Genomic DNA, 27,156 nt, shown 5'->3' on the forward strand with positions numbered 1-27,156 from the left:
AGTGAAGTAAACCTAACCAAGCTTAAGATTTTGTATTTGGATAAAAGAGTATCTCCCTTCTCCTTTTTTTAAGATCTCACTAAACACAAAATTGCAGTAAATATTCACCTAGAAATATGTTTTTTAAAGGGGGCAAGAGGGGGGAGAATTATGTTCTAAAACCTTCATCCAGCTCTAATATAAACCAGTTTCCCAGGTTACTCCTGACTGGGCACAGGTGTCACCTCCCATCCTTACCATTTGTGGCACAGGCACTACATGCAATCAACCATAATGTCCAGGGAACCTGAAATCAAACAGAGCTTGTGTGCACCATTTGGACAGAAAAACAATTCCCTTCACCTTCCCTGCAGATACAGATTTTGTGTCCTCTTCCATCTGTTGCTGAAGACAGTAGGTCCTACAATGCTTCTCACGCTGGAATTGTGAGGTTGCACTTCCCCTCCATTCTTTTTAATTTACCAATCTCTTTCATTTTCTAAAAAACAACATCCTTTCCTCTCAAACCCTGTTTAAAATGTAATGAAAAGCTGTCACAGAATAGCTGAGTGTCACTACAAAAAGAATCCTGCCCTCAATCTCAGCTTTTAAAGAGTAAATGGGACATAAACAGTAGGAAAGCATAAAATTGAACTAAACCTGTTATCTCTTGCTGAATAAACTGAAAATATGTTGTATTAGAATAACTTGAAAAAGCTTTACCAAGTCTTGTCCATTCTTATGTAAGCCATAAACAAATTGGTTGCATGCTTTTTAAACACACCAAGACTAGAGGAGGAACAGCCTATTTCTACTAGGAATAACCTGTAAAAAATATACAGGAAGAAAAGAAAAGAAAAGCAATGGATTCTTCCTCAAAATATACTTAGTGGCAAACTTAGTGCAACAGTGAGTTTCTCATATATACACACCTGCGTAAGAGTGAACCTCTTCAGAATTTTAAATTAAAAATAAGAGTTCATTGAATTAAAAGTGTCAAAATAGCACCTGTTTTTTCCTGATGCACCAATCAGGTTATTTCTCAGAGAGAAAGAGCTTGTGAATGTCTGCTAGGCATTATTTGATTAAGTTGACAATATTATGTAAGCAATGGTTGAGTACCCACCGTGCTGTACTTTTGACCAAATTGATTTGTGTAATGAACACTTGCTCTCTCTCTTCTCCAGCCTGAACAGGGCTCTTGATTTAACCAGTGGTGCTGGAAGCCAAGTGAATTTACAGCCCCCACAGTCATACTCTCTCAATCTGGAGAGAATAGCAGCAGCAGTACATGAGCAAGCATAATTCAATACATTGTGCTATAAGTGCAGAAAATAATATCAGAGAGCTCTGCAATATACCTGTTTGATTTGATTTGTAAACCTGATAAAAAAGCAATCAAGAAAAGTTCAGCAGAAAAAATATATATGCGTCCTGAGCAAAAATGTAACCATACTGAATGTGTACAAAGAACTGAAAAAAACACGCATAGGAAATCAACTTCATACTTTCCTTAGATAATATTGCACATTTTCCATTTAAAAAGGGTCTAGATTCTGAAAAGTTACCTTTCCATTAAAAAGTGAGCAGAGAGAGAATAACTTAAATCTGAGTTTTGGACTTTCTGAAAAGACTGTTTACCAAATACACCACGAGGAGTGCACTGACAAGTGCTATGGGCTGCTGTCTTTCCTGTTTGCTGAAGTCGAGTGACTGATTCATCATTAATAAAAGGTTTTGATAAATTGATATTCTGGATATCTGAGACTTAGACCCTGCATGGGAAACCCTGACCCTCTTGTTTTCAGTGATAATAAATAAATAATTATGAAATAACCAACTCAGAACTTCACCCCAAAATTATATCCGGTTGACAAAATAGTCTCACCATTCTCATTCATTTCACTCAATTTCCCAGTTTACAAAAGGTATAATGTTCCCAATTTCATATCCTTCACAAAAACATTTTGCTATTCAAAGCACCAAATGAAAACAATCTGAAGCAATTACTTTGTCACCATCCCCTGTGCCAGTTCTGAAAAGAAACATACATAGCAGCCAAGCCCCTGCTTTGCAAGGCCATCTTGTCCCACCTCTAAAGCACTGAGCTATCACACTGGCTACTGTCCAGGCTATTACTGCATAAGAGCAGTCCTCCTTCCATTTCACTACTGGCAAAGGTGTGTTAGATTTTCACTTGGGCCTATTATTTGTATTAATAATGTAAAACTTCCAAAGTTGAGACGAAATGTGAGAGAGACACTGAGGTTTGCAAGCTGTGTGGTGTTTTGGTGACCCAAGCGATGAAGCTGGAGAGACCAGCCAGCCTGATTATCTGGTACAGGCAGAATAGATTTATTCACAACATTGTGCTTCACAAGAAAGCAATTGCTTTGTGTAGACTGGCCTTTGGAAACAAAGGCAAGGAAAAGCAGCTGCTCTTCTCTATGCCCTGGTCCAAAATTCTCACAAGCTCATGAAAGTATCTGCCTCAAGCAAGTTTCATACCAGACAAAGAAACTCAGCTTTCTTTTCTGCCAGGCACAGGGGACCAGAAAAGTGCCTACCCAGCTCCAGTTCTGTGTGTCTCAGACTACAGTCGATAAAAGTGCATGTGGCCAGAGCAGGAATGGAGTCTGGCGGCAGAGCTCTCCAGAGGCAGTAAGAAAGATGATCAACAGCACGTCCACGCGGCAACTCACCCCGTCACCAGCAGCAAACCCTGGATCACAAGTGATGCAGCAGCTCCAGCGGGCAGCCAGGGACACTTGGTGTCCGGGTCATCTGGCAGGAAGGGTCAATCATGCAAATGCTTCTTGAGGGTGGGCAAGAGTGATGTGGCTCCTTGGCTCCAGCAGCAGCAGCACCGGCCCTTGCTGGGGCAGCGCGGCACATCCCGCCTGCAGGGCCCGCGCAGGCCAGAGGCAGGGGTGGGCAGCCTGCACTGCCCAGGGGGCAGGAGGGCAGTGCACCTCTGGGAAGTGAGAAGAGACAACCACCTCCCCTCTGGAGTATTTTATGTTAGGGGTCCTTAATCAGTCCAATGAATACATTTTGCTGCCAGGAAGACAACGTAAGGTGGCCAGCTCTAACTGGGACATTTTAGATACACTGCAATGCACAAGCATTATAATGTAAGGGTAGAAACCTTTGATCCAATTTACAGGCAAAGGAAAAAGAACCTGAATAATTCTATGCTTTGCTTCAGCAGTTTCTATGGTTCCTGCTATTGAACATGCTTTGGGGCTTCAGCGTACTGGTTATTGTTCTGGGTTGAGGACTTTAAAGCAGTACTGATTATTTCTTTCATTTCTAGATGGATGAATTCTGGACACCGATACCACAAGCTACAGGAAACTATTGCTATTATTTGATAGCTTATGCACAGAGAGCTAGCAGCCTAAATAAGAGATCATTAATTTTGAGGACAGATAGGGGCAATAAGATAGGTTTCTTAAGCTTTTAGTACTGCAGGGCAACCAAAGAGTTATTAATTACTTGGCTACATTAATTATTTCCCCAATCTATCTTCCTTAACAATATGGAATATAGCCCTTACGTAGTGCTTTCCATCGCCATTGCTGGCTCATCATTTTTCTTCTGAAATAGTCAGCAGGATATCAGGGAGTAGCATATCAATCATGTCTGGAGTGGAAACACCAGAAGCCATATGTGTTTTGGATTCTCAATGAGTTGTCTCAAAACTTAGGCAAAATTTGGTGGTAAAAATAATATTCATGATAGGTTTTAAGAGGGTTTAGAGTAACTAAGCAGCTGCCAAGTTCAGTTAAGGACATTCGACTGACATTAGCATATCAATAACTTGGAAGAAGGAATTATAGTAGTTTGCCTTAATGCATTATTTATTGTTCACATTGATTCAATAACTATTTCTCACTGCCTACTGATCTCATCCAGGAATACCACACAACCACAATTAACCAAACCCTTCTCTAATCAGCTGCTTCCTGGCTCCATCAGCCAAGAAGGAAAAGCATACACTCTATACACATGTTTAGAAGTTCATTCTACATCTGCAGAAACTAATGTTATCTTTTCACAGGATAATTTAAAAACAAATTCCTTGGGTTTATCCTCAGAAAAAAAAAAAAATAAGCAGACACACTAAGAAACATTTTACTGGTGAAGGGACAAGAACATTGGTTTAATCCAACTGAAATATCTTAAACAGCAATGCAGAGGCATAAAGAAATATTAAATTAATTTTGTTATTCCTCTTTCAACTATTAGTCAGATGACTATTATTTCTGATGTAATTCTTGTTCTTCTTTCAAGGGACTTCAAGAGCAGGAATGAAGCGTTTAAAAATAACTTTGTTTCAAGTATTGAAAGACTCATGTAAAATCAAGACAGGCAAGAAACAAAAACATATTTTTAAAAATACCATTAAACTAAATATAGAAATCTTGATTAAAGTAGACTAAAAGGCTTTTTTATTATTTGAATAGGAGCTCTAGCTTCACACTGCACAAGCTTGTTTGGTAAGTCCATCAAAGTATTACAAGAACAAAAAGCCATCAGTATCCTCAGCACTAATTACTTACACGTGTCATTTTTGCACACAAATTACTCAGCACATTTACATCCTAAGTTAATTTCTTATTTTTCTCATGATGGACCCTGTTTCCTCTCATGTGCTGAAAAAAAAAAAATCATTCTGAGGACGTGCTTTCACAATTAACAACAGCCTCAACAACACATTGGACACAAAGTCCTGCCTTTGGTGCCACGATGGGACTCAGGTTCCTCCCACCTGCCTTGTATTTACTTCAGCACTTGAACAGATGAGTGTTGGTTCAGACCCATTGATCCAACAGGAAACTTACACTTCATAAAACTCATCTGTGAGCTGATCCAATTCACAAGTGAAAAAAGGGCCATAAATATGTAGATGATGTCAGGTAAGAGACAGCTGGAGGACAAACCTATTCCTTTCTATGGCAGCACAGCCTTAGTTTACCTTAAGCCGCTTTGGAAACCATCGCTTATTTCAACCATGGCGAAGAATTTCAGGGATTAGAGATTTATACAAATAAATTTTATAAACCAGGAGTTGAAGTGTTTCTGCTAGAAGTATTAATGGGAAACATGTAGGATTTGTTATAAACATCCAAAAACTCGTATCTGCCATCTGAAACTGCACACCAGTAAGTCACAAAGGTTAAGTGAAGAGGGGTCAAATAGATGAAGAAATACAGAAATGTTTAGTAAAGCTTACAGGTAAAGAAGCCTAATAGTTATGAAAGTACTAAAAAACCTTCTAAGTTCCACCTTGAAAGGCAATCACATACTGACAATAAGTAAGAACACAACACTCCTGAGACCACAACTTTGTGACTGATGCAAAGCTTGTGGCAGTAACTTGGTTACTGGAAATGCATTCTTCCTATGCAAGTTCTCCTGTCCAACTCAGTTATTAACTTAATATATGAAGAAATTGTTCACAAAACAACAGAACTCAATACACAGGAAAGCAGCTGTAGCTTTGCCTGTGGTCATTCATTTACGCAGAAGCATCACTGTTATAAAACAGAATGAGATTTTGCTCTTGGCTTAAAAATTCTTGCAAGTATTCTCCCTCATAAGTCAACATCATAAAATGTTGGAAAGCTGCAATAAAGCTTTTTTTTTTTTTTTTTTTTTTTTTTCCTAGCAACAGGCTCTATCTGGACAAAAATATCTTTTACCTTGTACAATGCTGTGACATTTAACAATATTTGTCCAAAATAAAAATAATTCATGAAATACTATGCTAGGCAGGTTCAAAGGACATTACTTTCTTGAAAGGAAAGGGAAGAAGTTTCTTTAGTTGGAACACTTGCAGGTTTAGATACAAAGAGTTGTTTAGAAAGTGATGTTTACCCTCAGCTGGAATTAATGTACTTCAGTTTCTGGAATTCCCCCCCTGAACTAGACTTATGTCATGCATGTGAAGTCCCTTTTTGTAAGAGTCGTGTTGACACAACCAACCGCTGAGTGAACTTGTGAGAGCAGAGCTTCATGCTGAGAGAGAATGGTTGATTGCTACAGTGCAAGCTCATGACAAGAAAGAAAATGTGACAGCATGATGAAAGCTTTTTCATTGTTTGACCCCTCACCTATTCCTGAATTCCTGCTGTGACTTTCCATTTGCTCACTTGCATGTCTTATCCCGAGGAGTCAGTTCTTGAACCCTCCAAAACACAGCAGAATTTGAGAGTTCTACATGTCACAAAAAGCCACTTTCTAAATCACACTGCTCTTTTTATACTGAAGTATGCACCAACCTAATAAACAGCAGTTCAGCTCCTACACAGGACAGTATTTTTTCAAACTTAGTTTACTGTCACTTCAGAAAAAAATAGCTGGATTTACTTTTCTTATTGCTGATGTTTGGTAGTCTCACATCTTTGCACGTTGCAACGAAATGCAAGCACTTCAGAAGAGACAGAACGTTTTGAACAGAAAAGCAAGCCTGTGCCTGCTGTGCTCTGATGCTGTCCTGTTGCAGAACACTAGATGCACTGTCACAGTCCCTGGAAAACACCAAGTTTTCTGCTAGCACAACCAAAGTCAGAGACATCCACCTCATGGAACGTTATGCTTTACATAAACCAGAAGCAGACCTTTCAATCCTTTTCCTCAAGTTCATCCAACACCGCTCATTCATTAATGTGGAAGAGAATTTGAAGTTTTTGAAAATACCCCTTTTTTCTTCCCCTCACCCACTTAAAAACAAACAAACACACACAAAACAAACCTGGATGTTTTAATGAATTTGTAAAGGGTTTAAATCACCAATTCAAATCTAGCTGTAAAAGTTAGTCTTATGGTGAGTTCTGCTTGATCACATGAATGCTCCTTGTTACACAGCTTCATCAATGCAGATTTACTGCAGAACTGGGCAACAACTTTTATTACAGATACCCAAGTTTAAAGAAACATCTATTAAAGAAGTGGAAACAGAACTCAGATCCCCTTGATCCCTCCTTTCTTTAAAAGTTAAGTTCTCAGGAAAGATGGCAAAACCCCCAACATTCTCTAATAGCAAACCTTGAATCAGGAGGGTTGGCACAAAGAGTTTAAAGCTGTTTATCTTTCCCTATTTCTCAAAACGAGCTTGCCAACAGACCTCTTCCCTCTTTCATCCTCAAGCACAGCCACTAGAAATTTCTCAGTCAAGATACACATATTTTCATCCAACAACTGTACCGAGAAGCCATTGCCCTCAATAGTCTCAGTTTTGTGATTTATAGTCTACCTCAGGAATCAGTACAGGGTGTTACAGCCATGCTCCCTTGGCTAGTATTAAGAATTTCACCTTCTCTTGACTTTTCAGAAACTGGACTCACTCCAGTAATGTTGCTTGCAGATGAAACAAAACTGGATGGAGTGACTGATACACCAGAGGGTTGTGATGCCATGCAGGGGGACCTCAACACACTATAGAGACAGGCCAACAGGAACTTCAGGAAGTTGAATCAGTTTATAGTTGTTACTTATATGGAACAACCCACACACCAAAAAGATCTAAAAATAGCAGCAACAGCTTTGAGCTGCATATTGCAATTATCTGGGCCAATCTTGCATTCTCTGCACAAACTATTTCTTCCGAAAAAATCTTGTTTCAAATACCAGGCTTTGCAAATGTAACAATGCAAATGTTTTTCCTGATCCAGTATCTGACATAAATTCCTTCGAGTGATGGAGAAAACTCTCTAGAAAGACAACTATTCAGAAGAACTCCCCCCTCAAAAAGCAATTCTTTCCATTTCCCCAAGTGGGAATGTGATCTTGCTGAAATATACAAGGATTATCTCTTAAAATACCCTGTACATCCTTTTCTAAGTACAGATAGGGTTATTATTCAGTTAAATTTTTTAGTTATTTTTTTTTAATGCTACATATATGTATGCATCTCTGAGGGGGTGTGGCATGAACAGACACAGAAAAACACAAGCCTTCAGACCTTGGTTTGAAATGGCAGTAGAATAAGCATTGTGTGAAACACACTGCCAGCAAATGACAACTGTACATCATCTTTTCCCACCACTGATCTACAACATCTAGCATCTGATGGTCATAACCCAAATAAACAAGAGACTTTTCAGAGAGGAAGGATTAATATGCTACAGGAAGGCACTTCAGCATCATCACACTGCACTTTGTGCATCAATGTACACAGCTACCCTGCTTTCCCCTTAAATCTCACAGGTCTAAGATTCCCGTCTTCCTCTCTTGCACAATCTCTTGCACGATCTCTTCACAGATCTCGTGCCCTTTCCACCACTTATCCTGACCCTGAGTAAGGATATAGAGGAAGTCCCTCTATACACACTTGGTTTCACATGCTAGTAACTGTAAGCCGGAATGCTCACCAGATTCCTGAATTACAACTGAAGTCTGCTTGATTTCCTTCCAACTGAAAGGAAAAAGGAAGATAACTTAAGCAAAGCTACCAAAAGAACACTATTGCCAGATGTCCATGACACATTCAGCTTATCAGCCACCACCCTCTGTGGGAATCATACCAGTTTCTGATATCCCAAAGCAATCTTGCATGAAATTTAAGGAATTCTTTTTCCACATTTTTCACTTCAAACCTCTACTGCAAAAGAAAGTCCCCTCAACCTTTCAAGTCAACCATCTACACGGGTCAGTGGACTGAAACTGGAAAGAGGGGGAAAGATACTAATTTCCAGGTTTCTTTCTTGAAACCTGCTTCCAAAACTAAGCTTGTCTTCCTAAATTGTATAAAATGTCAGCCAAACAGATTTTTTTTTTTCTTCAGCTGCTTGGGGACATACAAGTACATTTCACTTCAATGCTGCCACAAAAAACATTTGGTCCCCTAAAATATACTCAAAATAAACCATTTCTTGGTTCTTTTTTGTTCGTTTCTATGTATGGAATTTTCATTCTACTTTTTACTCTTACTGAATTTACCACTTTTAAGGGGAAAAAAAAAAAGGGTTTAGTCATTCAGTTTGAACTACCAAGCCTACACTGTACATACCATACTCCTGGAATGTGGGAAAATCACAGGAGTTTTTAAATCTATAAAGACAGACTGGATTCATGATGAGCTAAGAATATTCTTTTTGTGAGTACAACTTAGACACTAATATGAGAGGAAGTTATGGCAATAATTAACAGCTATTGGGAGTAAAACTCATTTAGAAATATAATAAACTGAGAATATTTAAACTGACTTCATCCAGAGAAAGAGAAAAGAGCAGCTTACAGAAATATGGCATGAATGGCATTACATTTAGTATCACCTACTTTTGTAACACCTCCCCTTCCTCTGCTTCTAAAGGAAACTGTCAAAATTGCTCTGTCAGAGATCTGGAAATGGACAATTAAAATTGTAAATTATAATTTTAAATGCCTTGGCTATTTCCATCTCAGTAAAGAGATCATCTGCTCTAGAACACTGCATCTCTTGAGCACTCAAAGGCTAGAAAGTGTCACAAGCATTTTAGTTATTATTTAGAAAATGAGCAAAAAGCAGATTAAGAAATGAGATTCACAAGGTGGTAGGTATGAATTCAAATTCCTTCAGTTATTTGCATAACCATCCAATATGTTTTAATGACTGCAGTTATGAGATTATATATATTCATGAAGAATATATATTTATTAACACACACACTCAGGACTCTTACTCTTCCCCGATTAGAATGTCAGGTGAACATTTCAGCTGAAAAAAATGAATTGTGAGCTTAAGATGAGCAGTTCTGTCTCACCTGACTTACTCATGTGAAGAGACTCTAATAGACGTTGTGGGGTGCACGCATTAAATTAGAAACCACACCATTGATTTCTTCAAATTTCCTTTAAATAAAAAGGAAGAAGAAAAGCTTAATTAAGTTCCCCCATGCAATTCTATTAAGAATATCCATGATTACTGTAGCATGAGGAGGATATTTAATTCAAAAAGGAAGAGGCACTACTGAAACATACAGCCAGTCAATCAGAATGACCGAACAGGTGTGGCTGCCTTCATGTAGTGCAGACTCTGAGAATATTACAGCAAAAAGCCTCCTAACAAAATAAACAAAGTTTCTACCCACGAGTATGATACAGAAAAGCCTCATAACCTAATATACAAGTATGAGTTGGTACTATATAATAATTTTTGGTGCTATCATCCCAATCCTGTATTTTGTAACACAAAGCGGCATCTTACAATGAGTCATTTGTCCATAACCTGATACACTGGCCCACCAGGGTTTTGTTTGGATTTCTAGTTTGACCAATTGTCCCAAACAACATTTGCACGGAAATGCATTGTTTGCAGAATGCTACAAAAAGCATATTTCACTTTCTGTTCTCTCACAGGTATTCTGTGCTAATTCCATCAGAGCAGAAACTGCTCACAGTGTTCTTTGCCAATTTAAATATGGTCTTAAACGAAAACTAATAATCTAGAGAGACTTACCAGCAATATATTTACACAATCCAGACACTCTCAACTTTTAAATTGTATATTAATAAGGACTGAATGTGTTGATTTTCAACATCTAAAAACCATAATAAAAAAAGTAACGAGGTGTCTGCACCGGGAGACGGATGTATCTATATCTAATATTTTCCTGTAGACATCTTTCTTGTTTAATTCCTCAAAACTATCTGCCAGCCTCCAGATACAGGTGTACTTTATTAAGAGAAGAATTTGAACATAAAATACTTTTTTGTAACCTCAGATCAGAGAAGGCTGAAAGCAAGTATCAAGTTCTACAAATACAAGCTTTTCCTATTTGATTCCAGGTTTTATTAACTGCTTCAATTTAGCCTGGTCAAGACATGGCACTTCACTGAAAAGAGAAGAACTGACTCAAAGATTAATTACAGTAAAATTATCCTAATCTGTCATAAGCTCTGATCTAGGAGAAAGAGGAAGTAATTTGCTTCAGTAAAAAGCAATGATCACCAAAGCATGAAAATTAACACTTCACAGAGGTAGACATTAAGTGAGAAATGTTAGCCGCATCAGCATATTGGAGACAACTACAAACTGCAGAAGACTTCTAAGACAGAAATACTGTAGTTTATTATGATAAAGTCAGTTTTATAATTCAGTAAATGCTCACTTCATGAATTTCACACTTTCTTTCTCCTCAAATATGAGTTCCATTACTGCTTTATAGAATTTATGCAGCTTTTGTTTCTTTTATGTATGACTGCTACTTTATCTCATGGAAACTTATTAATACACAGAAAGCAAAAAAATCACCAAGTATTACTTTATTTTATTACTTACTTTGAGTACACAGGCAGTGCCTATGATATAGGCTCTTCAGAAATTATGTTAGTCAAAAAGAGGTTTTAATAATTTTCAGTCAGTGGGCACTTATGACCAGATGATAGCCTTTTTTGTTGTTGTTCCAAAGAGAAATAAATATAAAAAAGATAAGTACAACTACACAGTGAAGATACTGTGGCTTTACATTCTTGTATTACAGAATAAATTCAACCCAAAGCTTTTATAACTAGTAGCATTCTTACTGAAAGGTACTAATGCATCATTATGATCTAGCAGGTTGCTCGCTGTGTTTTACAGCCTTTCACACTACATTAACCTTTGGTACCTCAAGTATTTATGACCTCATAAGTAAGTATTTATCAAACTGAAAGCTCATATACAGCACTGTATTTTAGCTATCGTTGTTTAAGAACATTTATAATTTCTTTTTGCCTGAATTTAAACTCCCTTTGGTATACAGTCCATATATTTAACAAAGCCATTAATGCAAAGTAGAACTATTTTTTCACTATCCATGAAAATGACTAGCCACAAAACTGCCAAATGCCTCAAATACACAGAATTACAGATTAGTCAAGGTTGGAAAGGACCTCTGAGATCACCAAGTCCAACCATTACCACAAAAAAACCCCACAAACCCAAGCCAACCCACCACCCCACACAAACACAAATGCCACACACACTCCACCAAATAACACCCACCAAAAAACCCAACTCCCTGCAATCCTGGCCACTAAAGCATGCCGTAAAGTTCCCCATCTACATGATTCTTGAATATCTCCAAGGATGGTGACTCACACCAACATGAAGAAAACTCTCTCATGTAAATTTTAGTCTAAAATAAGAATTTTTTGGAAGCAGCAAATATATTTGTTATGCTTTCTGCAATATTCAACAGTGCACGGTAGCAAAACAATAGACTGAAGTACTCCTGGTACAAAAATCATTGCAACTCTTAAGTTGCAGATTCTCCAACTCCATATCATGCTCTCCATTTAACAAAAAACCTCCATAAAATAAAGCAATGCAGGCAGCATGGATGCTGTGTTCCAGGTCTCCACGCCATAGGCATAGCTATCTTTGAGAAAAAACCTGCAGTTGATTAATGTACTCTACAACTATTACACATACACAGTGTTGCTTGCAAATATTTTTCCTGGGAAATCACTACGAAATGTGCCGTGCTGGAACCTACCATGAGGAAGGCAAAATTGTAAGCTTGCAAACAGTCTCATAAAATTTATGGCTAATAAACACCACTGCATGAGCATCTCTCCAAAAGAAACAATGCCTGGCTAAACCTGTTGTGTCTTTGCTCTCTCTTGGGGCATCGAGCAGGGTGAGGAATTTTCCTTCTAGCCACAGGCACCCGAGTGCCAGCAAAAAGAAAAAACTTCAAAAAAATAGAGACAGAAAGAAAGGAAATGGATACTATAGGGAAAAAAGCTACAGGAAGGGAAAAAAAAAAAAGTATCTGCTGCTCTATTACCATCTGCACACATGCAGATGGTAACAACTCAAATGGTTGAAACAAGAAGTCAGTTTCAACCTCTGAGGGATTCCTGCTTGCAGGTAATCGTACTGAGATCCAGATTACTACTGGCCTTGCCTGGTGCACTTACTGCAGAAAAAAAATCCCCAAAGTAAATAACTTTGTTACAGATGGATTAGATTAAGGAGTTGCTGAGGTATTTTGCTGTCTATAGTGCCCTTGCCTCCAAGAAGATGCTACCAGGTGAACCCCCCCGGTCATGATCCTTTGTCCAGATTCTGATCCTCTGCCACCCTTCTTGCAGCTTTCTCAAGACTTTGCCATGTAGGGGTTAAACTCCACAACCTACTAAGGCAAAAGCCAGTTTTCAGTTTCCCTCTCTCTGGACACCCACAGGTCCCTGTATTTGTAAAGCTAAGTAACACAGCAGAACACCTTCACATTCAGCATGCTACAGGGAGTTTCAGACCCTTGTGACCTGACCTTTGCCACGATCCTGGCACCAGTCATGATCCTCATACAATTTCATGCCCCATCTTTGACATCTCCATCCCACTCCTCTGTGGAAGAGGGCTGGAAATCAAGCCGAAGGAGCAGATCCATCTTTCTAGATGGTAGCACACACAATGACCTGACCCTCAGCACAGAGCACAAGGTTGGTGCAGGTAGACAAAGAGCTGTTAGCTTCACACAGTCCACATAGTATGTCTGAAAGTTAAACCAAACTGTAGTAGAGTTTTGCCTTTTAAGAAAAACCACACACATTTCCTAAGCTAGAGAGTATCTTCCCAACTCTTTTTTCTGATCCCCACACCTGAAACATAACATTAACACAAATCAAGCTCAGGCTGTGATCGATTCAACGCTCAGTGCTCCACAAGCACACACCAGTTTCAAATGAAATGCAGCCATAGGATTCTGCTGTTATAGGAAAAAAGACTCACTTTCAGTCTAGACACTTGGGCTCAAGACTGCCAGCTGCTGCAATCTGTTTTGTCACAGATTTGCCTCTGGCAGGTTATTTAAACTACTTGTACCCTAGTTCTTCCTCTGCAAAAGTGGAAAAAACAAGAATTGTAATTCAACAAAATCTCACAAAATGGTCACAGGGATGACATCAATCTTTGTGAGATGCTTGAAGGGGATCATCCTCTAAACTCAACAAGAAAGACATAATCACGCTAGATTAAAGCAGTAGCATCACATTCCGAAATATCTCAGTCTTACAATCCACTCCCAAATCTAAATACCTTTATCATTTGAGGTCACAGGCTTGTCAGCTCTCTATCTGAAATTGTTTTGTGCTACTCTGTACGAGTGGCAGGAAATGCAATTCAACTTCCCTCATCTAAGGTGTCATCACCTGATAAAATGTCAGAAATTTTAGAGAAAACACAGAAGGGTTGCCTTGCGTTCAGAATCACCTTTGAGCAGCCCTATAACGCACCAACAGATTGCCTCATGCCCTGACAAGCTGCTGGTAAGACAAACCCTTTAGTCCCTCAGCTGCTCCAAAGCAGACAACACATTCTGGTCCTAAGGCAGTAACACAGCATGTCATACATCCTCCTTCAGTCATTGTGACATTTCTATGAGGAAAAAAACCACAGTAAGATTTCATACCATTGGTTACATCTCTGTGACAAGGTAATTCATCAGCACCAACAAGCCTGTACAGTGCAACACTGAACCCTCATGTTATATCCCTGCAGCATTATAAGCCTCAGATATTTTATGTATTCCCCACTCAGCCTTTAATGGACAGGAGAGTGGACAGGGAATTCATGACTTTGGAGATAGGACTGAAGCAAACAAAGAAAAAAAACAACAAAACCCACCATCTCTTCAAGCCCTCATAGCACTTTCTCCTTGTGATAAAATTGGCCTACATATGCTCTAAGATACTATTTTCACCAACCTTATTATCAGAAGAAGGTCAAGGTACAAAAGTCTTTTAGCAAATGTGAGAGCTGCAAATTTATCACCTGGGCACTACTCAATTTACCAAAAAGCCCACCTCGAAATAACGTAAATAAAATTTGGCATGAAATATCTGCTCTTACTGAAAACTGCTGAGCAAATACCACATTTGATTGCTGCTTTGGATCAGGAGGGCAAGGTGTTACAAAGCATCCCCAAGGGAAGAGGTACTTTCAACTACATCTCTAGGATTTCCTAGTCCATTCCCTTTCTGCACCTGAAAAGTAAAACCCAGAACACTTCGTTGTAGCAAATGCATGATTTGTTGCAGGGGCAAAACAACTTCAGTGAACACACCACCAGCCTGCCTCTTCCTTCTCTTTTCAGTCCCAGCAGCATGAACATGCACCTGAGGACACACAGCTTTCTGAAGGAGAACAGAGTACGTTTGTAATACTCATTAAACAGTAACTTGTAAAACAGATTCAAAGCTAGTCTAAACTTGAATGATGACTCTGATACCTGTGGAATCACTATGCTATACATGCAGTAAACTTCCTGTGAATGCCTGAAGCAATGAGGAACTCTATGCTGTACCAAAAAGACTCTCTTACTTGTAATAAAGAGGATACTTAATATTACAAATACAATACAATTACAGTACTTAAATATTCTGGAACATAAGTCCTTCTTCCTTCCCACTGCAGGCAAAAGAATTACAAGCATAGGACATGGTAAGTTCAACCAAAAAAATACCAGGCTCCTAAATTATGCTGGCTAACTGGTTTTAAACCTAGCAGGTCTAAATTATAACCATCTGAAATATGACAAATCAGTAAATCAATTCACTAGAAATCTACTTAAAAATTTGGGCCAACACATTGTGAATGTTTAGGTTAAGGAAACTGGAGATACTGAGACTAGATTCAGTTTGCTACCTGAAAAGATTGTCTATAGAGATATTAAACACCTGATGATAGCAGAAAGCAATTTTATATGGTGAGTGGCCAGGACATATGTGACCAGTAGGGCCACCACATTTTCCAGTCAGAAACTTGACACACAACATTACTTAATTTTTACTATAGACAGGCCTTGCTACACATTCATAGTGAGGATTCTAAGATCAACAATATCATCTAGCAGACAGGGAGTGTAGGCTACTATGTAACAGTCTATTTGGAAATATGAACTTTGAAAAGCTCCAGGAAACATCCCAAGTCCTTAAATTGCACCTGGATAAGAGTTCGAAGGAGAAAAATGAGATGCATTGGGCTAAGGCAGACACATGGGATGTAGTAAATCTGCCCTCCTGAAAGTATGTATTTCAAAAACAAACAGATACACCCCAAAAAACATACCCGTGTTGAACACAGAAGTATGTCTGGCTGTACCAATAATAACAAAAAGAGAAAAATCTTCACTCTTTCCATTAGAAAGTGCAGAAGAGAATCCATGATTCAGACACTAGTACTTTTGATTGAACATGTTTTGTCTGTAAAACACACAAGAATCTTCAGAGAGTTCCTTTTGCTGGACATGCAAAAAGGGAAGTAACAAGGGAAATGGCTGCAAGTTCCTTTCAGGAGAGGACAGAAGGATAAAAGGAATGGATCTGCAACACTTTCAACTCGGTGGGGAAAAAAAGAAAAGAGGGAGCCTGCCTCAAAAATGAGAGGAAGAAAATTCTAAAATTGGAAAGGCTTGCTGGAGACAGGAAGAAGCCAATAGCAACATTTTATGCTGGTGTGAAAGTGCTTTTCCAGCACATGTGAGCCATTTCACAAGTCCACATACTGCCAGTCTGCACATGAGCTGCAGCAAATTGACGACGAGTAGGGCTTGCAGTGTTCCTAAGAGCTGCAACTACAAGTATATGCTAAAGATTACCTTCAAAACATTTTCAATAGCCCTCAGAGTAGCCACTACCGGATATCTTTATGCACACCAGCAGGCTCTCCGGCTTCAAGCATCAATTTTTCCTTGATGAAAGTGAAAAACCACATAACTGTTTGAATATAATTTCATGTTAAGACTAAGTGTATCAAATATTTTAAGAAAATTAACATCTTATAACTATATTTTTTGAAATAAATCTATCTAAATAAGGGCAGCAATAAGATTTTTTTGTAATATGAACATAGTACAAAACACAATACACCGTTATGAAACAAAATTAGGTGCTCCACTATTATTATGACTTGAAAATAATAAATTTGCATCATTTCCTTTCAGTTTTGTAGACATTTCTTATGTTGCACATTATGTGCTTATAACCCAGAAGTTCTTCTGTTACCTCAAGCTACTGCTACAGAAGCTTCATCTGCAAATACTAATTAGCACAGACAGACTTAGGTCTTTCTGGATAGCTGGGTGATCATGCCTGTAGTGTGTTGCAGTGTTGGTACACATATTGTTTTCAAATCAAATATTTAGATACTATTCTGGAACAGCTGGAATTTGTGTGAATCCTTTTTAAATAGTTGACATCTATTGATGCACTTTTTATAACAGCAACAAAAAAAACAAAGGAACTGAAAAGGGCTGCAGATTGCAATCACACTTTCATCTTCTGACTGCATCAGAAGGCATTCTGCTGTTTTATTTTTCTCTTATAAAGCAGTGAATAAAATATTTCAATTACAATCCAAAGCAAGCAAGCACAGGAAGCCCTTCATTCTCACTTGTCAAGGTACAAGGGAGCTGGGAGGCAGTACCAGTCTTATTACAGAATCAGTCAATATAGGAAGATTGAGATGTCTGCTATGGCCATCTTGGAAGTGCTTTGTTCCATCAATAGACAGATTCATGTTCTGTGTAACACACCTGTGGTGTCCTCTGTCTGCTGCCCGAGATGTGCATTTCACCCTGCCACATCACTGGTAGACCACAAGCCAGCTTCAAACTTACAGATTAATTCAACTGCTGGCAGGTTAAGCCAAGACAGATCAACTCAACTGCTGGCAGGTTAAGCCGAGGCAGATCAATGTCCCTTGCTACTGTCTTTCTAATATTGATGGATAGCAAAGTTAGATGTTTGAATCAAGTCACTTTTTCATACTGGCTCTAGAAAGGGAACAGATTAAGCAGGCAGAAGTGGGAAGTAAGCCCACAGATGAGTAACATTTAATTAAAGTAATTCTGTGGGTAGGTAGGTGGGTGTGTGGGAAAGCTGAAGAGAGGAGTGTGGGAGAGGAATGGAAACTTGAGAGTACAAACAGGATTTGAAAAAAATATTTTCAGCATTGGGCTTGGGGGGTAATCAGCCATTAAGCCATCCTTAACTGAGACCCACATGGGGTCAGGCAGGAGAGCAAGTTTAGCTCTTATGTAGCCCTGGTAAAGATGGTCACATGAATAGAAATTCAGCCTTATGGTTGAAGAGTAAGACAAACCAAATTATCTTCATAGCTTTTAACTACAACAAACCATGTTAGTTTTCCATTTACCTTTGCTACCTGACCACTCTGACCTATCCAATGGAAAGGCAGTTTCTTGCAAGCAAGGACCTAAGGATGTTTCTGGTTAACCAGGAAGTTACACACAAAGTACTCCAGGCAATATACAAGTTTATATTGCAATGACAAACAGTTGGTGCAGGGAGGAATTGACAACTGCTGATAAAGTTGCAAACAGTTACTTACTGTTTGCATGCCAATTACAAGAGAAGGAAAAACATCATTAGTCTTACCCTAGCACAGCCACTGCTGTATTTAGTGAAACTGAGAGTTAATTTTCAACAGAAAAAATCTCCCCTGTAATAATCTATTCTAATCACTATGTTATATTGTGAAGCTAAGATGCAGAAGGTCGAATATAAAGTAAGTTTTAATTAGCTATCATTAGCTATTTCATCATACCAAGACTCCCTTTGAAATTTATGCTCAGTTTATTCGGCAAAATGTGCAACAAAAGCTTTTCTCAATATATCAGGACCCAAAGCCCAGCCACAGCATTTGGATGCCAGGACTACTCTGACTGCATAGAGAGAAGGAAAAGGCAATAATGTAACATGTAAAAGAATTCATACAGAAAAGTAAAGAGTCCAAGAGACAATATGAAATTCAAAAAAGCTGAAAAGAACAATATTCTCTTTCTGGATGAAACAGGAAAAAAAAATCTTAAATTGTTTATTTGGTCAATTAAACTTGGCCCATCAGAAAGTAATTGATACTGCTCTTTAGAATAAACTTTTCAAGTCGGAATAATATGACCATCTCTGGTTGGCAATGTGATTGAAAAGACCTCTGCAGTGATTTGTGCATTGAATTCACCTCAGAGTGGACTGGAATTACCTGCTCAAGTGATCCAAGAACTAGTCTGCCCCACAATAAACATGCAGAGGGGTATTCAATGGTGTTCAGCAAATTTATTTGAGCAAACAGGACTAGACATGATAGAGTAATTGCTCTCTTTATGCCTGGGTGGGTGGTAGGGTTTTTTTGAAATGGAGGAGTTGTGGGGGGGACTGAGAGGGGGAGGAGCTTCAGCTTTACTCCTTCACCAATTTCAAGCACTCAAAAATGAGAGTTAAAAAATCACATAAAAGAAAAAAAGTAAACAAACAAACAAACCAAAACCTGGAAGATTTAAATCTTCTCTATCAGTATCCCACTTGCAATACCTTTTTGCTATGAGAATCAAAAGGAAAATGAAGCTGAGGTGCTACCTAAATGACAAGGGTCAGTTACTGAGATTTCAGAAGAACACCAGACATGCTGATATGCTGTGGCACAACCACTTGGCCATGTAACAGCTGCTCTGCTCACACCAGATACCACCCAGAAAATGACAAGTATTTGCTGGGAGCAAAGCCTAAGCCAACTTAGGCTCACAGGAAAAAAAGGTGGCTATCTTCTCACCAGGCAAAACAACTAAGTATACAAACAGGCAGTTTATAAATGTTATCATAAAAAACAGTTGGTGTATCCTTGAGAAGCATCTATTTAAGAGCATGCACTGACATACAGCTGCTAAAGTGAGCAGTATGTTCCTGCTCTCCCTTAGTATAAGCAAAGAAATACACGTGGGGCACAGTTACAAAGTTTACACGCAGGGCTCTCAGCAAGGAAGCCTCTTAGAAGTAATAATGCCTATGATCACAAGTCATTGCTGTGCCTCAGCAAACTAGCACAGCATTATGTTAGCTATTTGGGATGTCGGTTTTGATCTCTTCACTATAGAGTAGGAGCTGGACCAGGGTGCTTGCTCCTGCAGCTCTGAAGCACCCGGGGTCTTGAAACAAGCTCCTTGAAATCTTTTTTTTCAAGTAGCATTTGGGACCAATTATAATAGATAGCATAACAGAAATAGCATGACATGCTGATACAATAGCCCGCACCAGCAGGGTATGATTTAGATGAATAAACACTGCTGTAACAATTGTCCAAGTATTATCAACTCTCTAGCATACTGGTGGCAAACATCTATAGACCAAAAAAAATGGAAGTGAAATAGAATAAAAACTGGGTCACCGATAGCAGTAAGGAAAAAAAAAAATCCATGGGGAAATCTGACTTGCAAGAGAGCTGCTTCATGGTGAGAGCTCCTCCCCAGGGGAGCAGTCCTCCGAGCACTGCCCTTGAGAGAAGTGATGGACATGCTTCCCTGCTAGCCCTGCTTTCCAGACACAACTACACACACGGGCAAGCCAGTCACTTTTTCTTCCCAAGCCACAAGATGCAGTTGCAGGATCTGCATTCCAGGCGCACCATGAAAACCTGCTAGGCAAAGGCAGAATATTGGGAGGCAAGGATAACACCAGCTGAGCTCAGCAGCACTGAGAAGCGTCCCCCTCACTATGCAGGTACTTGGTATGCTGGACACCAGGGATGTCTACCTCAGGGTTAACAAGCACAACCACAGATAGGCAATGAACCAGCAAGGTACAGAGAACTTTTTTTTAAACATCTCTGCTTCAATGACACATTGTTGAAGGAACATTGTTGGCCACCACTAAATCAAGTGGGATATACCCTGATGGAGAATTTCTTGAAACAGCTCATGTATCCCCAGGAGATGGACAGGCCAGGAATAAAATAGTAGGAGAAAAGGAGAAGAATAATTAAGCAACAGGAAGAAAAGAAAGAAAGGGGGGAAATTTTGAATAAAAATAACTTACACTGATAACTTACATAAAGAACAGAGCAGGAAAAAAAGCTAATCAAAATAGAACTGTGCTGCAGAGCACCGGAGTAACAGCCTAACCACCTGCAGGCTTACACAACGTGCTAAAGCATTTACTATAAATGCTTGCTACTGACAGTTTCCTTATGCAAATTAAAAAGCACAACAAAGAAATCAGTACCAAAATAAATAAATAAAATTAACAGGCTGTAGATCTTTCCTTTCCCTCAAACAACCGAGTTCAACACAGTTAATAATTTTTCAGTCCAGAATATCACTAAGGCTTCCCAAATCCCTAGATGAAGAGATGGCCTCTGCTACATGACAAAAGACTGCACAAACCTGGACCTCAGAAAATAAAAACCTCAGGCAAAAATTGAACAAGTTTTACTCTCAGAACTATACATGTACAATATGTTTGCATATATATGTACACAGGTAAAAGGTGATTTCATATTTCATAAAATAATCAAGTGTCTTATTTTAAAATCCTTTAAAATATGTAACCATTTAAAATGACAATCAAACGTACTCTGCAAAATCATCAGACATGTTACTGTTACCATAACTTTGTAACCAACTTATCATTGATCCACCCTTACTGAAAGAAGTAATTTACTATTTTTGTTAATGACTAAAAGCACATTTGGTGCTATGCAACTCCAAAAGTCTACCAGCAATTAAACAGCCCAGTACTGGATGAGTATTGATTATACCTACACTCATATGGACTACTTCCTTGATTAAACAAACATATTGATCCAAGAAGATGAAAACCATATTATTCAGAGAAGACTCAAAGTCACTTTTGACAGTATTTTATTACCTACAGATGATTTTCTATTATTTCAGCTAAATCATCCTGTCTCTAAGCATTTACTTCCCTTTCATTCTGTACATTTTCTGTTTCACAGCATAAAAAACATGGTCTTAGCAATCCCTGTACAATCTAAGCACCTCCTATGACCAATACTTAACCTAATACTGGTTTGCACTATTTTATCCAGATACTAGGTTAAAAATTTTCACTTGCATCTACATTTAACCCATTCTGGGGCTAAACTAAAGCAGTTGCTCCCTCATCTGATAACCTCTCCCCAGATGAGAAGGGGCAACTGGGAAAAGGAGACTCCTGCATTGAAAGGAAAATGGATTCAATGAAATAGCAAAACAAATACTAGCAGCAACATAAAGTAGACAGGGTTATACTCAGCCAAATTCTTGGGAAGAGAAAGAGCAAGATCCCCTGCACTCAGCAAGCCTTCCCCTTTCTAACAAGGGTGAGGTTTATAGTCTAGGACACACCTGTCCCACAGATTGGGGCAGCTGCCATGAGTTAAGCCCCCAGCTGAGTCCAACCTGCTAATGGCCTGTCCTCCACAGCTGGCCTAGGGCTGTGGCCCAGCAAAGCCAGGACAAATAGGAAGTACACTTCTTGGAAGCACAGGAGAATTTCTAATCCCACATCTTCACTGTTAAATAAATCTCCATTAAGTTATACTTAAATGAGTTCAGCATAACACACAGAAAAGTAAAACCTTAACAATATTAGAACATTCCATACTCCACAACTGCCATTTTTGAAGTGCTTGTTTGTCAGCTCGAGCAAAAGCAAGCAAAAAAATGTTCGTTCTTAACCAAGAATTAAATTAAGAGATAAATGTAAGGAAAATGTCGTGGTTTTGGACAGGGTTGACGCTCAGCCAGTAGATGCCTGTTGAGAGTTCACAGAAAGTTAGTACTACAAATGACAGAAGATACTCAGAGCATTATATTCAGATAATACGTGTGCTCTCTGGGGAAGCTCAAGATATGAAAGGGCTTGTGCCAAGTTTTGTTATAAAAAGTGAAATCCAAGAAGTAAAAAAAGATCCCTTATTAAGTTCTCAACAAAATATTTCCATTTTATTAAAAAAAAAAAAAAAGCCTATCCTCTCTTCCAATCAGGTTTTTCTGCTTTCATGGCACATGAATAATACAGTATGTTTTGTGCTCATTAATGTTCCACACCAACTCAAAGTTGGTTTAAAGCAATGTCTTTTTGGCTTGGTAGTACCTACATCCATTTCAAAAGGCTCTGAATGACCAAAGACAAAACAGAAAACCTTTACTAGAGCCCATAGATTCTACTCATAAGGAAATCAAGCCTACAGACTTTCTGTATTCATAGCACTCTTTCGTGCACAAAACGGCACACTGTAATAAAACTGACAATTGGGATCTTGTTCAAATTGCAGCAAAGAGGGACACTGGCCGAGGTTCTGACTGGGCTAGGATCACATTCCGTGTTGCAGTAACAGATCCAAGAGAAGTTGCATAGAACCTTTTTATTTTTTACCTGTATTACTTATATCTTTACTGAGGTTTAGGTTGCACTAGACTGAATGTGAGCTCGAGCTTCAGTGTATGATCTCTTCAGACAACAAGAAACAAACTGGGACATGCAGAGAGAGCCAGGTGTGTGTCTAGCCTCAGCGTGGATTAAGCCCTTCATGGTTGAGGGTAAGTAGTAGCACTTCTGGCAGTAGTTCTACAAATTAGGTAACTGCCCTGCAGTTTATAAGCTTCATATTTAAAAAATTTAAGATACATTTTTAGTGGTATATCCAGCTTCACATGTAAATGCATATTAATGTAAGAAATATCAAGAATTGTTCTTGCCTCCAATAGCTTGCCTAATCCACATTAATCACAGCAGTATTTTTTTGCAAATGACTGATCAATTGATTATCCTTCTTATAAATGCATGTAATACAGCTTGCTGAAAAGAAGCTGTGTAAAACTACTGGAACCTACCAAACAATGCCACTATGTCTTCACATCAAGTCCACTTAAAATTCCTTAAGACTAGAAATCAACTATTCAGAAAGCTAGCAGGAACTGGAAAGAAACAATTATTTTTTTTCCTTCAACAATAAAGACCACGAGTTACAATGTTGACACACACCTATGGGAGCTCTATTTCGTAATGAAAACATGTATTACTAAACCTACAGAGAGATGTACACAGCTGGACCCTCCTAACATTAGAAAATCCATGTCAAATCTGCCTGGGATCCTTCTAAATATATTTATTTATAATGTCTCTACACTGTGTTAAGTGCAATGCTAATGAGACACAGCATAACAGATTTTAGATCTAGGTAGCCATAACTAAATTGTGCAAACAATATTTGACTGTAAATTTGTAAAAGTAGCTGGTAACATGTTAAATGTCAAGGCTGCTTTGAAAAAGTAAATCCCTAGATGCACATTTCTTGTAAAATTGTATTTTGATGCATTGTTCTCCAGGAAGGGATGACAACTCCACAACTTTCAATATAACATTGCAATTTAGAAAAATTATCTTTAAAAAAACCCACAAAACATAACTTTTCTTTAAAAACACCCTAAAATCAAAAATAAGGTAATTCCTTAGAAACAGCATGAGAGCTACTTCAAAAAAAGTTATGTGCAGTCCCCTGCGAGAAAGCAAACAGGAAGGCAAGAAAAGGAGCCATAATAAAAAGAGCAAGGAACTATAGTATATTCCCCAAATACAAAAGGTTACTGGAATTGAAGTGTCATCCTTCAGAAGATGGAAATTCACTCCAAGTGGAACCAGAAGGGAGAAAGTGTATGACAGGTAAAATATAAGCTGGATAATCAGAAGGCAAAAAGGAAATAAGAAGAGCAGATAGCAAAGGATACAAAAACAAGTAACAATAAAGCCTATTAGTATATAAGAAGCAGAGAACTTTCAAGGGAATAATTGGATTTGCTAGAGCTGGGATTGAATAGAGTACTTGAAGATAAATGCATTGCAGACAATCCAAATTTCTTTTCATCAGCCTTTGCCATGGAAAAGGTTGGAAAAACACATACCTGACTTTACTGATAAAGAGACTAACACTTCTTCAAACTGAAAAATCAAATAGGGGTGAGGAAAGAGAATAAATTGAAAGCAATAAACGATGAGGGATGAGCTCCTGTCCCACTCACATCGAGAGGTGTTTTGCCATTGATTTTAACACCAACAGTCTTTAACTTTGGAACTGAACAGCAAACAGACCATGACTTTCAAAATACAAAAAGTCTGAGCTGGACATCACAAGGGACTGTTCAGTGTTCAGCAGTGGTGGGCAAAGGAGCATGCTAAATAGTAAAATATAAAAAGGATGAGACAGGGGCAGAAGGAAAGACTTTTTTTTTTTTTTTGGTCAATATCCAATCTTTAGGAGTATCTATTCAGCTCAGGGTTTCTGCTCTGGCATGTGACAAGAGTTTCCTGACCATCAAATCATTCTGGAAGAAAATTTTTAAAGCTTGAAAGAACCAGGAAGTTAACTTAGCAAAGAGATGACAAAGAGGGGACACTCTAGAGCTGCAAAAATACTACGAGATATAGGTAAATAGGATGTTCTTCAACTAAAACTTTCTCATACCACAAGAGCAAAGGGCCAGTCAGAGCAATAACAAGTTCTTAAGTGAAAACCAAAAGGACCGAAACATTTTAGAGCATAAACCACAAAACTGTGTAACTAATTCACAAGGACATCTTTATGATAATAGCAAGGAATATTCTTCCATGCTTTTTCTATTGCTTTGCTTCCTTGTTCATACCCATATAAAGAAAATAGTGACATGGCAATAAACATACATCTTCAGAACAAGTCATTAAAGGGTACACACTTTCCCTTTCCTCCTGCCCTGATGCATGACCCTTTTCAGGTGGAATACGTGCCAGGGGAGGAGGGGGAGGTAAGCTGAGGGTTGGAGCACGGTTGCAGCATGGATGAGGACAGCTAGTGGAGACATTTCAAGTCGTAGTGTCCTGCCTGTTCTGTGCTAGAACCTAGACAAGTAAGGCAGGTGGCTGGTGGCTCAGAAATCTGCCAGCTGTTGGCACTGGATATATTGGGTCCCAATCTAGAATTGAGGCAGAAGCACTAAACTAGCAAGGTGTGAAATTTGTGGCATAAATTATAAGGTATGGCTATCCAAAGAGTCTCTTGCATAATTCATGACACTTCAGAACTTCTTATATAAATCAAATGGAAGGAAAGTCTATCATTTCTGCTCTGTTGAGCACAGATCCACACACAGCTTCAGGACTGGCTGCACAAATGAGCTCTCTAGAAAACACAGTGCTAGAGACATGCTCTTCACAGCACTCATTCACACAGTTCCACAAGTCATTTCAATACAGTATCACTCAATGAACGTTGCTATAAAAAAACAACTCAGAAGTGTCAAAAATACAGAGGTCATTAAAAATAACAAAATTTTTCTGGTTTGTTTTGGGTTGGTTTGGGTTTGGGTTTTTTTCCCAAATGAATGCTTAGACTCTTTTGAAATGTTTTTCCATACTGGACTTAGTCCAACTTTATTATATGATTCATGGGCTTGCTATTAATCATTTTGTCTGCCCAACACTGTAGAAAAGGAAAAACACAGGTTCTACAAAGCTCCCACAACTAAGAGGCTCCTAAAGCAGCAAAAATACATCCTCCAAGTTCAAGGATAAACTTTTACAGACTTTCAACCTTGAGATGGTGAGTAATCCTAACACAAAGAAGTGCGAAATCACACGTAACCTAGGAATAAATGTTATCAATATATGCAGATGTAACTAGAAACACACAGCTTGAGAAATAGATGAAACCTTGACTTACTGTGGCTGTGCCGGAGACAGTTTGTGCATTTGTGTCAGGTGCACTCTGTTCAGAGTGTGTCTGAGCAGGAGGGTACATGTTTAACGTGTGCTCTGGAACAGTGGTTTGGCCTGTGTAGTCTGGAGCTGGATGAGGATGTGGGGCTGTGTATTCTGCAGGGATACCATTCTGAGGTGGAGCAAACTGGGCTGAGGCATAAGGCTGTGCCATTGTGTCAGGAGGTGCTGTAGCTTCCTGATTACCCTGTGAAGATCAAAAGAAAAAAAAAAAAAAAAGGAAGAAATGTGGCTTGAGATAAAATAGGCAACGATCCTGCACACGTGAGGCAGAAAGCAATGACAGAATTCTGCTAAGGTTGCTGGCCTGGCAAGGGCACAATGGTTGTTTCTGGAGGAAAAATTTCTTATCTGAATTAAATTCATTTTGCAGACTCCGTGAAGTCTTATTCTAATTAGACAAGTGAATCTGCTGTTCTCTGGATTATTCTAGACTACTTGAACTGGGAAAGGTCAGTGAAATCTAATGCTTCAGCTCAAACAATGAAGAGGGACAAAACAGTTTATTCCCAAGGCTACAGGGTGCAACTGCCAATACAGAGCTCTGGTAAGGCTGCCCCATGGGCTGTGACCCATTCTGACTTACCATTTGCAGAATACAACCTAGACACAGAGAAGGATTTGGGTGCACACTGTTCACACGACCACATACTGGAAACA

General features: G+C 38.8%; 1 protein-coding gene across 41 annotated transcripts in view; it reads right to left on the bottom strand.

The window, feature by feature from the left end:
• RBFOX1 (RNA binding fox-1 homolog 1) overlaps positions 1 to 27,156 on the bottom strand; it is a 1,074,031-nt gene that overhangs the window by 102,501 nt on the left and 944,374 nt on the right. For 40 of the 41 annotated variants that reach the window (XM_051631846.1, XM_051631815.1, XM_051631814.1 and 37 more), the window contains one exon: positions 26,441 to 26,683. The exons of the other annotated variant lie outside the window; for it this stretch is intronic. In XM_051631846.1, the coding sequence (XP_051487806.1) occupies positions 26,441 to 26,683 (243 nt within the window). The remainder of the gene's footprint in view (positions 1 to 26,440; positions 26,684 to 27,156) is intronic. 41 annotated transcript variants of the gene reach the window in all.

This window comes from Apus apus, chromosome 14, assembly GCF_020740795.1.
Source record: "Apus apus isolate bApuApu2 chromosome 14, bApuApu2.pri.cur, whole genome shotgun sequence".
Taxonomy (NCBI): Eukaryota; Metazoa; Chordata; class Aves; order Apodiformes; family Apodidae; genus Apus; species Apus apus.